The sequence below is a fragment of the Miniopterus natalensis genome, chromosome 6, assembly GCF_054644295.1.
Source record: "Miniopterus natalensis isolate mMinNat1 chromosome 6, mMinNat1.hap1, whole genome shotgun sequence".
Taxonomy (NCBI): Eukaryota; Metazoa; Chordata; class Mammalia; order Chiroptera; family Miniopteridae; genus Miniopterus; species Miniopterus natalensis.
The window spans coordinates 82,658,509-82,675,412 of NC_142086.1; the positions used below are offsets into that span (position 1 = coordinate 82,658,509).

The following is a 16,904-nucleotide window of genomic DNA, read 5'->3' on the forward strand; positions in this document are numbered from 1 at the left end:
AAGGGGAAGGGGAAGGGAAGGGGAAGGGAAGGGGAAAGGAAAGGAAAGGGAAGGGAAGGGAAGGGAAGGGAAGGGAAGGGAAGGGAAGGGAAGGGAAGGGAAGGGAAGGGAAGGGAAGGGAAGGGAAGGGAAGGGAAGGGAAGGGAAGGGAAGGGAAGGGAAGGGAAGGGAAGGGAAGGGAAGGGAAGGGAAGGGAAGGGAAGGGAAGGGAAGGGAAGGGAAGGGAAGGGAAGGGAAGGGAAGGGAAGGGGGAAGGGAAGGGGGAAGGGAAGGGAAGGGAAGGGGAAGGGGAAGGGGAAGGGGAAGGGGAAGGGGAAGGGGAAGGGGAAGGGGAAGGGGAAGGGGAAGGGGAAGGGGAAGGGGAAGGGGAAGGGGAAGGGGAAGGGAAGGGAAGGGAAGGGAAAAGGAAAAGGAAAAGGAAAAGGAAAAGGAAAAGGAAAAGGGAAAGGAAAAGGGAAAGGAAAAGGGAAAGGAAAGGAAAGGAAAGAGAAAAGAAAAGAAAAGAAAGAAAAGAAAAGAAAAAAGAAGAGAAGAAAAATTATTTCTTTTCAAAAACTACAGAGGTAACACTTTCAGAATGAGAGAATAATGATCTCCAGAAGTCTACTCTTCTATAAAAGCACTCTGGGGAACATTGGCAAAAACTGTCAAAATCAACTTTTTCAGAGCTCTGGAAATTAGGAAAGGCCTGCAACAAAGGCTGAGTCTCTTATCAGAGTACCAAGCTTTGGGGTATTTGAACCTGCCCTAATCCCATTACTCCAATCTCAGGGACGGTCTTGAAAACAGCAGCCATGGGGGCTGCAGCTGGAGCTCCCCCAAAGTGCCACCCCAGCTACTATCAGTAACTGACCTGTCCAACAGCTCAATGAAAAGCTCCGCTTTCAGAGTGGTCTTTACCTGATCTGAGACAGAGGACACTCTGTGTCAACAATTCTATTCCCAGTCCATTTGTCACAAACAATCAACAGCAACTGCTTAACATCATATGGCCTGAGGCAGTGATAACAGTTGGTGCTAAAAGAAGCTGACCAAAAAACTTAAAAGGAAACACTAGAAAATGGATGTCAACAGGGGGCTTTTAAAAGCTCTAACATACTCCTGAGAATTTAGAAGGCATGAGCATATGCAGCACTGTGCACCTGCCCAGAGAGACCTGAGAAGGCACTGAAGCCTTTATCTCTCCCTTACCTTGCAGCTCCACACACAAAGGAGTTAAAGCTGAGGCAGAGTTAACTGTCTGCCAGAGTACTGACAGCATGATCCAACCAGAGCCCCTTGCAACAAAGAGAATTATAAAAGGAACCAAATAGACATTCTGGAGCTGAGAAGTATAATTACTGAAATGAAAACTTCACTAGAGGAGCTCAACAGCAGATTCAAGTCCAGTGGACAGAAGAATCAGTAAACATGAAGACAGGTCAAATGAAATTACTCAGCCTGGGGAACAGAAAGAAAAAAGAATGAAAAAAAGCAGAGCCTCAAAGGCCTGTGAGACACTATCAAAGACCAAAATACACCCAATGGGAATCTCAGAGAAGAGGAGAAAGCCAGCAGGGCAGAAAGGACACTTGAAAATAAAAGAGCCAAAATCTTCACAAATTTTATGAAAAAATACTAATCTACACATACAAGAAGCTCAATGAATTCCAAGTAAAATAATAAGCAAACTGCTGAAAAACAAAGAAAGAATCCTGAAGCAGCAAGAGGGAAGCAACGCAACACAAGAGACCTTCAGTCAAGAGGCAGTGAGATGACATATTTAAAGTGCTGAAAGAATAAGACTATCAACCAAGAATTTGATATCCAAGAAACTACCTTTCCAAAATGAATAAGAAATTAAGATATTCCCAGATAAATAAGAACTAGGAGAATTCAGCACTAACTAAACTGCTCTGAAGAAAACACTAAAGGGAGTTCTTCAGGTTAAAATAAAAGGGCACTGGACAGTAACTTGAATCCACATGAAGAAATAAAGAACACTGGTGTAGGTAACCATAAAGGGTAAATATAAAAGACGAAACAAATGTAGTTTTTGCTGGTAATTCTTTTTTCTCCTACCTGATTTAAAAGACAACTGCATAAAGCAATGAGCATAAAATATGCATATGTACTTTGCACGACAACATTAGCACAAAGGAGAGAAGAAGGAATGAAGCTATATATGTAGAATAATTTTTAAAACTATTAACTATTAAGTTGGCAAAAAAAACAAAGAACCAGCCCCCAATGATGTCAAGCCCCTCTGTCGTCTCACCCCCAACGCAGAACTGCAATTCCTAAGGGCAGTTTAGAAGCTAAGCATATCACTTATTTTTTAACCTTCACTTTGTTTTAGAAAGGGTTTTAAGGCACTTGACAGGGACACACAAAGTCTAACAAGACACACCAACTAGACAGAAGAGCAGCAAACTCAAAGCACCCATCCCAACTATCCACCTGCGAGGAACAGTGGGGATGCTGTGTGCCTGTGCTGCCCAGTGTGCCACCAGGCTTGGCGCAGGACCTTGCAGAAGTGCACCATGACAGAGGCCAAGACCAAACATGGCAATATCCTGTGGTAGAACATCCATGCAAGACATGCAGGAGCCTGGCAAGGCAGTTTTGAGGGTAGGGGAGAGTGTGTCCTTCCAACCCATGCAGGAGGGTGTCCAAAATACACTCAGGAAAGGCTGCAGAGAGCACCCAATATGCAACCTCGAAGACCCAATACCAGGGATAGCTTTGGACACTGGGCAGGAGTGCATGTCTTCAGGCCACCCCGCAACATGACTGGACAGGATCAAAGAAGGTTTGACTCTCGAGACTATCGACTCATCAGATCTCTTACAATTGCTTCTAGTTCCAGACTTGTGTAAAATTGTGTTTAATCTGCCATGTTCTAATGGTAAGGCCAATATAAGAAAAAGATGTTCTTAGGTCTTTCTAAAATTGCACTGAATTATAGGGAAAATGTCGTGTGTGTGTGTGTGTGTGTGTGTGTGTGTGTGTGTAAATCATTAAGAAAACACAATAGATATGCCTAGGGAAGAGAAAAATAATAAGTAGTACTGCACAAAGAACATCAACATAGTAATAAAGACAAATTCAACTGATAATGAATTAAAGACATTCAAACTATATCTAAACTTACCACAGTTTCTCTTAATGTTTTCAAAAACTTTCATATAAGTAGATTTTTAATATATATGTATTATTTACCAAGAAAAAATGAAACTGCCTTAAGCAATCAGTACTGGTAACACTACAGTTTACTTTTCTTTCCAGACCCTGCTTGTGTTACTACCCGAGGGAGAGTCCTTCACAGAGGCACATCTCCAAGAAAAGAAAACTGAGCTTACATTTTCAGAGCACTTTTTTCACCACCACACTCCAAAGGGAGGGAACCTGGAGAGTGACCCAATCACCTCACACACGCACATTAAGTAACTTCTGATAAGTGACACTGCTTTTCAAACAGGTGCAAAGATATTTGTAGCCCAGAAAAATCTTTTTTCAGAGGAAGGACAGCGTGTCCCTGCTATTTTAGGGACCGTGATCCTGGCATCCCAAGAAACGCCCAGCAAGGTTTTATGTAGTATCTGTTTGCAGTAAAGCCTGAGGGAAGACCACAGGAACATACCATCACCTATAAGTGTTCCCACAAAGTCAAATACATGAACCCAATCACATGTAAAGGTCTGTAGGCATGTTTACAGGGAAGAGGGGGAAATGACAGCCGATACCCCAGGAAGGAAAAAAAAAAGACCCAGTGCAAATGGGACCCTGAGTGGATCCTGACATGAACAACCAGAGGAAAAGACAACAACTTGGACTGGATATGGAATGAAATTTTAAAATAACTTAATTTTTTAGGTTAGAATGAATAATGGTTATGTTAAATTGGGGAGAAAAAGACCTTACTTGATAGAGACAGATACTGAAAACACATGACGTCTGGGATGTGCTTCAAATAACTGGGGTGAGGGTGGTGATGCACTATGATTGCGACATACTCCACCATGTAGCCAGATACAAAGTTTTACTAAACTGTTCTATTTGAGAAGCCCCAGGAGGCACAGCACCCTGTGAGGGCCAGAGTCCACCCCCTGGCCCTCCCAGAATCCTCTTCTGCCCAAGAAGGGGCCGCACGGCACACTTGGAGCGGCTCACCTGCATGGCCCTCTCTTGCAGTGCCTGCTGCTCTGCCCGCTGCCTCTGCATCTCAGCTGCATGCATGTCACCAAGCTCCTGCAGGGCTGCTTGGTGCTGCTGCTCCATGAGCAAGACCTCAGCACGTACCTTGTCCAGGGCCACGCTCTTCCCCTCCTCCAGCAGGTGCCTCTGATCGAGCAGGGCTGCAGCCAACTCCTCCTGCCAAGAGAGTCCACAGGGCACTGCACCCCACCCACCCCATCTCAGCACCCACACCCTAGAACTGAAGGCACATGTCCCACCCTACATGGGGCAGTAACTGACACAGTCTGCTCCTGAGGGCCTGACATGCCCACCTGGCCCACAAACTGGGCAGAGCAGCCCCATCCACTGCAAAGAGATGAAACCCACAGTGACTCTATATATAGACCAAATACACATGTCCTGTTCACGAGACACAGGTGTGGTGACAAGTGGGTGCCAGCCCAGGGCACCTGAGCCTTCTCCAGAAATTCCCTTTCATATCAAACTTAAAGCCACTGCTCTTGACACAGGACAGCGGATTTAATTTTATGAAGCACCCACAAAGGAAAGCCGAGGCTACATATGCACAACGGGAAAACCAAGCTGAGGCCCTGGAATGCCAAGCTCACAGAGCCAGCACAGCCATGAGAAGCATTCTGACCAAGTGAGATCATTTGCACACTTCCCCAGGGTCACAGAGCCCAAGGGTCTGTGATCATGCAACCAAAGAAACCCTTAAAACTCACTGTTCTAGACCTACCTCATGAGGAAACCAAAGTCACCGTTGATAGGAACAGTGTGAGACACACACACACACATGCAGACATGGGCTTGCACAGACACTGACACACTCATGCAGGAGCACATTCATGGATACACAAGAGTGCACTGCATCACACAGGCAGTGTGAAGAGACCTGTCCTGAGACAGGAAAAGGGCCTGGTCCTCACCTGGTGAGCTCCCTGAAGCTCAGTGGCCAGGGCCCTCAAACTCTCGGTGTGTTCAGTGCTCAGTCCAGCTCTCTGGCCGCCCTTTGCAGACTCTGGCTCTTCATGTTTCCGCTGAAGTTTCTCTAACTCCTGAGTCAAAATCATTTGGTGAGAAGAGTCCTTTTTCTGCAGTTGTTCCTCAAGGTCTCCTCGCAAAAGCTCCAGGGCCTGCCTGTGCTCATCCTGGAGGGTCTGAATTTCAGACAGGTAACAAGACTCCACAGAATCCAGGTGTGACAAATGTCTTGTCTCCAGAGCATGGATTTCAGCAGCATGTTTCGTCTGCAGTTCGGCCACACGAGCTTCTGAAAGAGCCCACTGCTCTCTTTGAAACACAGCCTTCAGTTCCTCGACATTGGCCTGGTGCTTGGCCTCGAGCTCCGCTGTCAGGGACAGAATGTGCTGCTGGTGCCTCTCCTGGAGGAGCTGGAGCTCACTGGCGTGCTTCTCCTGGGCCTCCTGCAGGAGGGCATCTTGTTCTGCAGTGAATTTCTCTGTGATTTCCTTACGTTTTTCTAAAAACCTGAGATGATATGCAAAGTGAACAGACAGCAAACCATGCAGTTGTAAAAGCAGGCACCTCTTCACATTTCCTGCAGGAAACACCGCTTCTATCGACATAGTCGTCCTTCCTGGTTTAACTGTCTTTACTCCTCCTCCCTCTGCCCCAAATGGCTGAGCACCACCAGGAGTAAGTGGGGTGAAGGAGCCATGTGAAGCCAGGGGACTCAGAGGCCACGGCCCAGGCATCCCTGGTACAGCCTGAAGTGGAGGACACAGGAGCCACAGCAAGAAGCCACATGTATACTCCCGACAGGCACCGCGGAGAAGCAGGCATGACTGTTACCACAAGAGAAGGATCTGGACAGGGAAGGCATGGCAGGACCACTCCCAGGAGCCCACAGGATCACAAAGAGCACTCAAAAGACCTCAGAAACACTCCTCAGTGGTAAATTAAGGTACGTAAATTAAAAGAGCTACAGGGGGCCCAGGAGGCACTGGCCAACAAAAGCAGGGGCAGCAAGATGTACTCTCCTTAAAGTGCCCAGAATCCCACCAACAACAGGGAGGAGCCTGGAGCCTCTACCAGTACAGGTTACATCAGTGACGCTGCTTTGTGAGCTCACAGAAACAAAAGCTGTGTCTAGTTTTAGGAGCTATCTACCAGATTCTATAAAGGCATTTCCATGGATTACTCCACTTTACCTTTATCTGAGAGCACTCAGATTTCTTGCCCATGTGGTGCGTCAGGAGCAAACTCAAGTTGTCAGGCCCCAGAGCAGAAGCTCTTGCACCTCACTCATGATGCTGGGGAGGAGCTGACACACAAGAAACAGCAGAACCAACAGCATGTCCACCAACCCCAAAATTCATTACAAAAACCACAGCCACAACAGGCCAGGTTTACAGAAAAAGTCGGCACCAACAGAGGAAAAGAACCAAATCACATTCTAAATCTATTTAAAGCCTGGAGATGTAAATATTTTAGTAAAAATGTTAACTTTTTTTAAACATCTATTTTTAAATCACTGAAAACTTACATGGATGAACTACATGTCCTTATAATAAATGAGGTCTAAAGTTGTGCTACTGAAAATTTAAAATGTGCCAAATACCAAAAAGGATGTGAATGACGTATGCATAGTATAGCACCCATCAGACTGCACGAGAAGAATTTGAACATCTTTCTGTCAGCCCGTCGTTTACAGAGCTACATATCCTGTTCTCATCTTAAGGTGAAGACCAAGTGTCCAGGACTCAGGACGTCCCTGAGAGCCCATAGCACATCTTCCCAGAAGATCCGCCTCCCACCCTCTGCCAGGTGTCCTGGGTCAGATCTAACATGGGAACATGGCAGACAAGGTCATACTGACAAACTGCTACAAGAATGTCACCCAACCCTGGCCAGTGTGACTCAGTTGGTTAGATTTCGTCCTGTCCACCAAAAGGTTGCTGGTTCGTTTCACGGTCAGGGCACATGCCTGGGTTGTGAGCTCGATCCCCAGTAGGGGACGTACAGGAGGCAGCTAATTGATGTATTATTCTCACATTGATCTCTCCCCCCACCCCTTCCTCTCTAAAAATCAATTAAAAATCTTTTAAAAAGAATAATTTAAAAAAAAAAGTCACCCACCTATTCTGGGCCAGCATCATCTGGAGGGCACAGTCCTCCTTCAGATGGAACGTAGCAAGCTCCCGGTCTTGGTCCTGGTTCGCAGGGGCCAGACCACTGCTCGGCCCCTGGCCACACTGCAGAGACTCGTCCCCAGCAAGGCCAAGCTCTAGCTGTCGCAGGCGGCCCTGCTGCTCCATCAGGGACCCCTCGAGGTCCACGATCTGGGCCGCTTGCTGATCCTGCAGTTGCCTCATTTCAATTTCTCGAAGCTCAAACCTGTTTATTATTGACTGTTTCTCCAATTCAGCCTGTTCTCTCAGGTCAAGGAGCATCAGGGTTAACTTCTCTTCAGCTTCTCTCTTTAGGACTTCACTTGTACCTTTCCACTCTGCCTCTCTTTCTTTGAGTTCTTGATTCATTAGCTGAATCTGCTCCTTAACTTTCCCCAGTTCTTCCCTGTGATCTTCAACTAAATTATGTTTTACCTGTAGACAACAATTTTATTTAAGAAGAAAGAAATTAAAGGAAAAGATTATTTGCAGCAAAAACCCAAATCCATCTCTGAAGACAGAGAAGCTTCCACAACATGTAGGCATTATGCTGAGCAGAGCAATGGGACTGCTTTGTGTGTTGACGGGAACAGAATAAATGAACAAACTTGAACTACTTGTTTAAGTAAAAGGTGTCCACATCCTGGCACATGGAACCAACAGCTCTTTATGTCTGGAGTCAGCAAGCCTGGACAAAAACTAATTGAACACATAGATGGGCTAAAGTCCTTCTCTGTTGCACCAAGACCAGCAACAGGGGGGAAAATTTGATGTTAAGCATTCTCTGTTGAGCAAAAGGCCAACTGGACCCCCAACAGAACGGAACCACCAACAGCAAGGAGATTAGAAGTCTAAGGGAGATGAGAGCAGCAGACAGTGTCATGAGTTCAAGTCTCTGAATGTGCACAATTTATATTCCAGGATAGATAGGAACCTGAGCAAGAGGCTGATGAACTAAAACTACTATTTTTAAAGGTATCTTATGAAACGGAAGATGAATCCGAAAGCTGAAGGTAGGCAAATATCCTGGCTTTCAAAAAAAGGGAAAGAAAGTCAACAAACTACTGAACATAATCAAAAACAAACTAAACCAAACCAAAACAGGTATGAAAGACTAACCTCAGCTCCTTATTTAAAAGTTAAGGTATCAAAAATAAAGTTTAGGGCCCTGCTTCCGATGATGGCTGAGAAGCTCTAATGAGAACCAACCTTCTCAGAGATAACAACTATAAACTCTGGATAAAATATAATGTAGAAACTATTAAAAACAACCCAATAAAAAGTCTAATTGTTAATTGAAAAACACACTATCTGAAATTTTAAATTCAACAGAGAGACTTAAAAGCAGATTGGAGATGACAAAAGAGTCACTAACTTGAAGATCAACAGAATTTAACCAAGAAGGGGAAAGATTAGAAAAAACAACATGAACAGACCTCAGGAACCAAAAAGATATAGCATCTATGTTAACGGAGTTCTAAAAGGAAAGAAAAGAACAGGACAGAAATAAAAACTAAAAAAAATACTTGGTGACTATTTCCCAAATTTAGTGAAAGACATAAATGTATAGGATTTCCTGTTATTAAATGACCACCAGTTCAATATCATCATAAAATTTTACAAAGATGATGTCAATCTAGTATAAGTTTGTTTTGGTTTTTTTTTAAGCCCGTGCTATGACTTTTTAAATTTTTTTAAAACTGATTTTAGAGAGAAAGGGAGAGAAACATCAATGTGAGAGAAAAAAAAACATCAATTGGCTGCCTCTTGCACACACCATGGCCAGGGATCAAACCCGCAACCCAGGTATGTTCCCTGACCAGGAATGGAGCTCGTTATCTTTTGGTGTACAGGATGATACTCCAACCAACTAAGCCACACAAGCCAGGGCTAGTATTAGATTTTTTAACGGTAACTATTTTTCTTAGAATCCCTGTTTCCTTTTCTCAAATATTCACAATCAATTTTATGTACTAATTTTTAGACTGCCAAGAGAGGAAACAATGTCAAAGATAATCAAGCCTAGGCATTCACAGTAAAATGGCTGACAATGAAACATAAAGAGGAAAATCTTTAAAGGAGCCCAAAGAGAATGACGTGACGTTCAGAGAAACACTGATTTGAACGACTGACTTCTCATCAGAAACAAGGTCAGAAGGAACAATGCCCTCAAATCCTGAACAAAACCCAGTCACCCCAGACTCCTATATGCACCAAAAATATTCTTCAAGAAAAAAAATAAAATTAAGACTTTTCAGTTAAGAGAAAACATGCATATCCGCACAAGAAATGCTAACAGGGATTCTTCAGGCTGAAGGGATCAAACCAGCTGTAAACTAGATCTTCAGGGAGAAATGAAGAGCACTGCAAATGGTAAATGTAAGACTATTTTTCCTTAATTTCTTTCAAGTACATATGAATGTTCAAAGCAAAACATACTGCAGAATTTACAACACAGAACATAATACATATGAAAATTTTGGCATAAATGAAACAGAAGAGATGTTAAACGCACCTACACAATTATAAACTCTTACATTTTATGAAATGGACTAATATTAACTCTAAGAAGACTGAGAAGTTAAAAATGTCTGTTCTAACCCCTAGAGCAACCATTAAAACGTAATGCAAGAGACACAACTCAGACATCGACAGATATATTAAAATCAATTCTAAAGAGAATTCAAAAAATCCAAAAGGCAAAAGAAACAGAGGAACAACAAAAAAGAACAAAGAAAAACAGATGGACCCTGTAGAAACTAACAGTAAAATGGCAGCCCTCAGTCCAACCATAGCAATAACAACATGAGAAGGTAACAGACTATGCACTCCAATGAACAGGTAGAGTTTGTCCGAATAGATTTAAAAAATACCCCACTATATGCTGTCCATGTGTGTAATATAATAAAAAATATGTTCTCCCCCCCCCCGCCCCGCTACTGACATAGCTGTTAAAACCCTGATATATGTGTAGTGCTAAGAGGGTCTTGTATTTATTTTCATAAGAATGGTGGATGGGACCCCTCCATAGCTTCAGGATGGGGACTGGTTCCCAGGAAGACCACAGTGTGAGTGGAGGGCTGGAACTTTTAGCACCCCTCTGACCTGCAGGGAGGGAAGACAGCTGGAGACCAAGTTCAACCACCAAATGCCAGTAATTTAATCAATCACGCCTTTGTACAGGAACCTCCATAACAACCCCTAAACGAAGGGGTTGGGAGAGCCTCTGGGTCTGTGGCATGTAGGAGCACAAAAGCTTTGCGCCACTGCCACCTTGCCCTGTGCATCTGCTCCTGTTTGTTCTTGTTTAAATCATTTGTAATAAACTGGTGACAGTAAGTAAACTGTTTCCCTGAGTTCTGAGAGCAGCTCTAGTAATTATTGAACCTGAGGAGGTAGGGGCAATGGGAACATTCTGGCTTTGCAGCCAAGTCAGATAGAAGTATGGGGTACCTGGGGACCCAATACTTGCAACTAGCCTCTGGAGTGGGGATAGTCTCATGGGACTGAGCTCTTAACCTGTGGGGTTGGACACTAAGTTCAGGTAGTTTCTTTCAATTAATTAAAAGTAAAATGGTCCTGACCGGGTGGCTCAGTTGGATGGCGTGTTGTCCTGTATACCAAAAAGGCTGCAGGTTCAATTCCCAGTCAGGGCACATACCTAGGTTGCAGGTTTGATCCCCAGTTGGGCGTGTACAGGAGGCAACCAATTGATGTTTCTCTCTCACACTGGTGTTTCTCTCCCTTCCTCTCGCTCTAAAAAAAAATTTAAAAAATAAATAAATGTAAAATGGACAGAAAAAGGTACACCATGCAAACAAAATGCAAAGGAAGGTTGGAGTGTCTATATTAGTAAAACAGGAAGTAGGTTTTAACTAGGAGAGAAAATGGATATTTCATTAATGACAAAAGGATACATTTTTCAGGAAGACACCATACATGTGTGTGTAATAACAGAGCTTCAGAACACTTAAAGCAAAACTGGACAGAATTAAAGGGAGAGACAGATAATCCCACACACCTCTCCCAATAACTGACACAAGTAAATAAATGGTCCAAAAAAGATACTCAAAAAATATATATGTACATATGTACATACACACATGTAAACATCAAAAGACAATGAGGAAAGTCTGCCTTCAGTGAAGAGCACCTGAAGGTCATGTCGGATGACCATGGCCCACAGGGCTGCCAGCTCGGCTTCCACAAAGCTCTATCCTTGCCTCTATTTTGCTCCACTAATGCCTTAGTTTAGAGAGAATCACATCATCAAACCTGCAGCTACTAATAACTTCCTATGAAACTGTTTTGGTGGACAATGAAAATCCAAAAAGGCCTTCACAGAGAACCCGGGGTGAGAGCAGAGGGCCAGAAGGACAGAGTGCAGGAAATACGGTGGAGTCAAAATACATGTGGAAGAGACTTAAAAGTTCCAGTCACCTTAATTATAATATTCCTACAAAGTGATAAAACTGTGCCGTTGTGTAACGAGGCCCATTCATAATTCAGTGTGTCTATGTTTATGTGTTTGTCAGTAAGCTCATCATGCAGAGTCCCACGAACGTTGTACAGCTGCATGACCAACAAGAGGAAGAGCCTGGAGGTTTGAGGCAACACCACTGAAGGCACTGGGGAAACAAGGCTTGAAGGTGGTCGTGACTCAAGCCCCTTCCTACGTCCTCTGAAGACACCCAGCTGCTCCCCAGCCCCTGGGGGCTGGTGGACGGAGCAGGAGGAAGCAAAGCTCTGGCCTCAGCTGGGGAGCAGGCTCACTCCAACTGAGGGAAACACTGACCCAACCCACTCCTGGCCATGCACGTGTGCAGCCTGACATCCTAACCACCTTCTGGCCCAGGCAACTGCTCCCACAGGTCACAGTGGAAGTGGCAGTAGTGCCTCTCCACCAGGACTCATAACTACTCACTTTCTCCAAGTCCTCTTTCAGACGGATTTCCCGCTGCAGCTTCTCGTGTAAATTTCGGTTTTCTATTTTTAAGCGATTGATTTCCTCCTGAAGCTCTGTCTGAAGTGAGAGTTTAACCTTGTGCTCAGTTTCCATACCCAAGACTGTCGTCGCCACTTGGGTCTCCACCTCCACGGCTGGATCTTGTGCACCCTGAAAACACACGCGAGCAAGCTCTGCAAGGAAGGAGACAGGAAAGACAGTCAGGCATGACCCACAGGGAAACCCATGTAACAGGCACAGGACACTTACATTTAGATGCCTCCAACAACAGACATTCAGATTTTGAAAACTCCTGTGTGCACTTGGTGTCAGGAGTGGACACAACTGACAACCCAGCAGTCAATGTGCAAAACCACATCCAATGCGGCCCCTGTACAAACCCTGTCCAAGCCACCCACTCTGATCATTCAGTTCAGGTAGCAGGTGACTGTAATCACAGGTGTCCATCATGCCCAATGACTGTAATGTGCCACACAGTGGCCATGGGGCACCTCTCACGCATGATGGAGACCCATGAGTAGTAGAAGCCAAGTGTAGTGTGACCGCGGCTCTCAGGGTCATGCCCCCTCAGCTCTGAGGGAGCCTAGGTCAAGACAGGCGCTTGTGCCAGAGCACAAGCCAGAGCATGGAACCTGACCCCACCATACCCTCGTGTGGGACCCTCTGCCTCACCTCCTCAGCTCCACATGGAACACAACAGAGCCCATCCCCAGGGCTGTCCCAAGGTCCCCTCTGGAATCCGTATCTGGCATTACATTCACTCTCCTCCACAGCAAGGCCATTACCTGTCCCCATCTGCCGCGCCCCTGGGATGACCACAGCTCCTCCACCTGCTACCTCCTGGCTGCCCCAGCCTCCTGTTACTCCTAATGCTACTGCATAGTCAGGTCCTCGCCTGACATACCCAGGCCATGCCCCACCCCTCAACACCAGGACCCGTGTGCAGACACCCTGAGCTGACCACCAGCACTGCAGAGTAAAGGGATAGCATACCCAGGTGACTCAGGCAGACTCAATCATGGCTGAGGCTCCCAACCTTCCCACAAATCAAGCCTGGGCTGCTGAGGGACACCTACCTTGGCCAGGCTCTTCCGAGAGCCCCACATGCTGTGTCAACACCTGGGTCCCCGCAAGGTTCACCTCCTGCTGGGCTGCCACTTGGTGCTGGGGGCTTTCTTCTAATTGTGTGTGCAAACACAGGCCCTCCTTTGGGGAAGTCACACAGAAGAAACATTTCAGTGAGCCTCTGCCTCATGGCCTGGTCACTGCCTCCCAGGTATGCCCCATGAGCAGCACAGGCTCATGCCGTCTTCCTGTGCTGCCTGTCACATCCAGAGGGAAACAGCTGACTGTGGCCCTGCAGACGGCAAGCTCTGCTAAAGAGCAGGGCCCGCAGTCAGGGAGTCCTCCTCATGCTGCACTGTGCTTGCAGGCCCAACATGGAGCACCAGCCACAGAGGCTCCAGGCAGACCCTGCTCATCGGACCCCCTGCCCTCACCTCCCCTTCCCAGGGACAGGCCTCCTCCACTCACTCCCTTCCATCCTTCACAGGCCACTCAGCGTCCCTGACCAGCCTCACAGGCCAGGGCCTCAGCCAAAGGGGCCCTGCTCTGCTATAGGGCTCCCAGGTTTCTACACCCACTTACTCCTGAGCCTCTTCACTCCCTCCTCCACTCTACCCGGCCCGCACTTTCCCTTCCAGAGCCAGTGCTCGGTCTGGTGCTGGGCCTGCTTGGGAGCTGCCAGGGGCAGGGTCTCAGGTTGCTGCTGTGAGCAGCCCTGACAATGGGCCCAGCTGAGCATCCTTATGGAGAAAAGGAAAGCAGGCAAGCAGGCTCAATGCTTAAACACTTCCTGTTTGCCTCGCACTGCAACCAGTAAGCCCATTTTCCTTAAAAAATCAGAGGATTCACATCAACCTAAACTTCAAGATTCCTGCCCCTGTGACAACTGAGCACACAAAAGGGCCAAGTTCCAAACTGGAAGGACAAACTCAGTGAGTCAGGCTGGAAAGTAACTCTCCTTTCGGGGGGAAAAAAAACAAAACAAAGCCTACACCTCCCACCAGACAAGAGCTAAGTTCCAGATAGTGAAAGCTAAAAATATAGGGAAATACTGTTATGCTGAGAATAGGGATGAAGAGCTGAGGATGGGGTGAAGAACTCGCAACTCCAAGCCCAGGGCCCACCAGCAGCTGTGTGAAAGTGTTACATCCTGAGCCAAGCAAGGCGGGGCTACCCGAACTATAGAGAAAACAGGCAAAGGGGTGGAAGGCAGATCATAAAAAAGAAAGGTCAGTAAAGAAGCAAAAACATATTCAACTTCATTAATAAACCAGCCTTACCCATCCTTGTTCTCAGACCTCCAGCCTCAGGGACTGTGAGGTGATAAATGCCTGTTGTTATGGTTGCGCAAGGCCAAATGAGAAACAACCTAAATAACCAAGACATGTAGACTAAATCCAGTGCTCACACATTGCAGAGCATATCTGCACTGGACCACGGGTGCTCTACCACCTATGAGCGCTGCCTGCCCAGGACAGCAACCACCAGACCCAAGGGCTACAGACAACACTTCAAGTAGTCACCATCGATAAAAGGAAACCTTGGGTCCTCAGTGCTAGTCACACTCAGGTGCTCCCCGCCAGTCATCCTGACCCAGCATGTTCCCACAGCTGCAGAAAGCCCTGTTTGGACAATGCCGGCCTCAAGGGTTAAAACGACAGAAACAAATACCATGGAGGCAACTCAAGGAAGAACACAGAAGTCAATGAATGATGCTCAACATGCAACTCAGAGCAAAACACACTTCACGTTCTGCAGTTGTCAGAAGTGTGGGAGCGCATGGAAGACACAGAAAGCTGGCCCTTATGACAGGTGGAGCAATAGCCTGGCAGGACTGAGGGAAGGACAGCAAACTCTCCTAGCCATCCAGCTCCAATTTACTCCCTTGAACCCAATCACATTCACTGTAAACAAACACACCACAATGCAATGTAAGGCACCAAAGCAATTCATCCGCAAGATACAAAGCCCGCCCACTTCTATGTGATGTCTAAAAAGGACAAAAACTCAGATTTTATACATAAAAGACAGACCACTTCTCAATTAAAAATTAAAACCACCTTTCTCAATGATTAAAATTCGCTCATACAACTCAACAGCAAAAAAACAAACAATACAATTAAAAAATGGGCAGAGGACCTAACTAGACACTTCTCCAAAGAGGACATACAGATGGCAAATAGGCATATGAGAAGATGCTGACTGTCTTGAATCATCATGGAAATGCAAATTAAAACCACAGTGAGATATCACCTCACATCTGTCAAAATGGCTCCCATCAACTATTGGTGGGAATGCAGACTAGTACAGCCACTATGGAAAAGAGTGTGCAGTTTTCTCAAAAAAATTAAAAATGGAACTGCCTTATGATCTAGCAATTACACTTATGGGTAATAAAAACACTAATTTAAAAAGATACATGCACCTTTATTTTCATCACAATATTTTTTACTATAGCCAAAATGTGGAAGCAACCTAAATTGTCATCAATAGATGAGTAAAAAAAATGTGGTATATGTGTGTGTGTGTATACTGTGTACATATACATGAGTAAATATTATTCAGCCATAAGAAAATAATCAAATCTTGCCATTTGTGACAGCCTGGATGGCTCTGGAGGCTATTATGGTAAGTAAAATAAGTCAGATAGAGAAAGACAAATAAAATATGATCTCCCTTATATGCGGAATCTGAAAAAGACAAAAAAATAAAATAAAATAACTGAGCTCATGGATACAGAGAACAGACTAATGATTGCCAGAGGCCATGGCTGGGAGAAATGGGTGAAGTGGGTCATCCCAGTAAGTCCTGGGATTTACTGTACAGCATGGTGACTTCTGGGGAAAGTTGCTGAGAGTAGATCTTAAAAGTTCTCATCACAAGAAAATAAATTTGTAACTATGTGTGGTGATGCAAACTAGACTTACTATGGTGATCATTTCACAATACAGACAAACATCGAATCATTACATTGTCCGCCTTGGACTAATACAGTATTACATGTCAATTATAAGCTAATAAAACAAAACTAGCCTGTCACCTCATGCTGCTCCACATGCAATCCAAGCTGATCAGGGTGGTCTCTTCCTTCTTTTTCGGAAGTCTCTTCTAAAACCACACTGGATGAACTAAGAGAGAAAATACATCCTGAAAACCTTATATATGGCACTTTCACATCTGAACTCTGCTCCATCCCTGGGATCTGACCACATGAAAGAAAACCTTTCCCGCTTCTTCCATCACAATCCTACTTGCGTCAAGGATAGGACACCAAAGCTGACTGAACTATGTTTGTAATAGTGACCACAGCCAGTGTTACAGTGGCGGGGACCCTGGCGCAACCCAGATCCCAACTGCCTATGCCCACCTCCACCGGCTGCACATCATCTGAAGCCTGTCGTGCGAGTCAGACTCAGCTCTTAGCTCTAATGTCCTCTTGTTTTGAGTTCCTAACATAAAAATGTGTTTCCAGAATATGAGGCTATTCATCTGTATTGGCGTTAAATCCACAAGCAAAATTAGATTTCAGGGGTGGCGAACACACAATACAATATACAGAT

General features: G+C 45.4%; 1 protein-coding gene across 1 annotated transcript in view; it reads right to left on the bottom strand.

The window, feature by feature from the left end:
* The window catches only part of PCNT (pericentrin), an 83,980-nt gene that overhangs the window by 50,922 nt on the left and 16,154 nt on the right, over positions 1-16,904 (bottom strand). Inside the window, exons 11-16 of the mRNA XM_087818385.1 lie at positions 16,385-16,472; positions 13,356-13,485; positions 12,238-12,452; positions 7,282-7,748; positions 5,109-5,670; positions 4,153-4,353 (exon numbers count right to left, since the gene is read on the bottom strand). Coding sequence (XP_087674511.1) covers positions 4,153-4,353; positions 5,109-5,670; positions 7,282-7,748; positions 12,238-12,452; positions 13,356-13,485; positions 16,385-16,472 — 1,663 coding nt within the window. The remainder of the gene's footprint in view (positions 1-4,152; positions 4,354-5,108; positions 5,671-7,281; positions 7,749-12,237; positions 12,453-13,355; positions 13,486-16,384; positions 16,473-16,904) is intronic.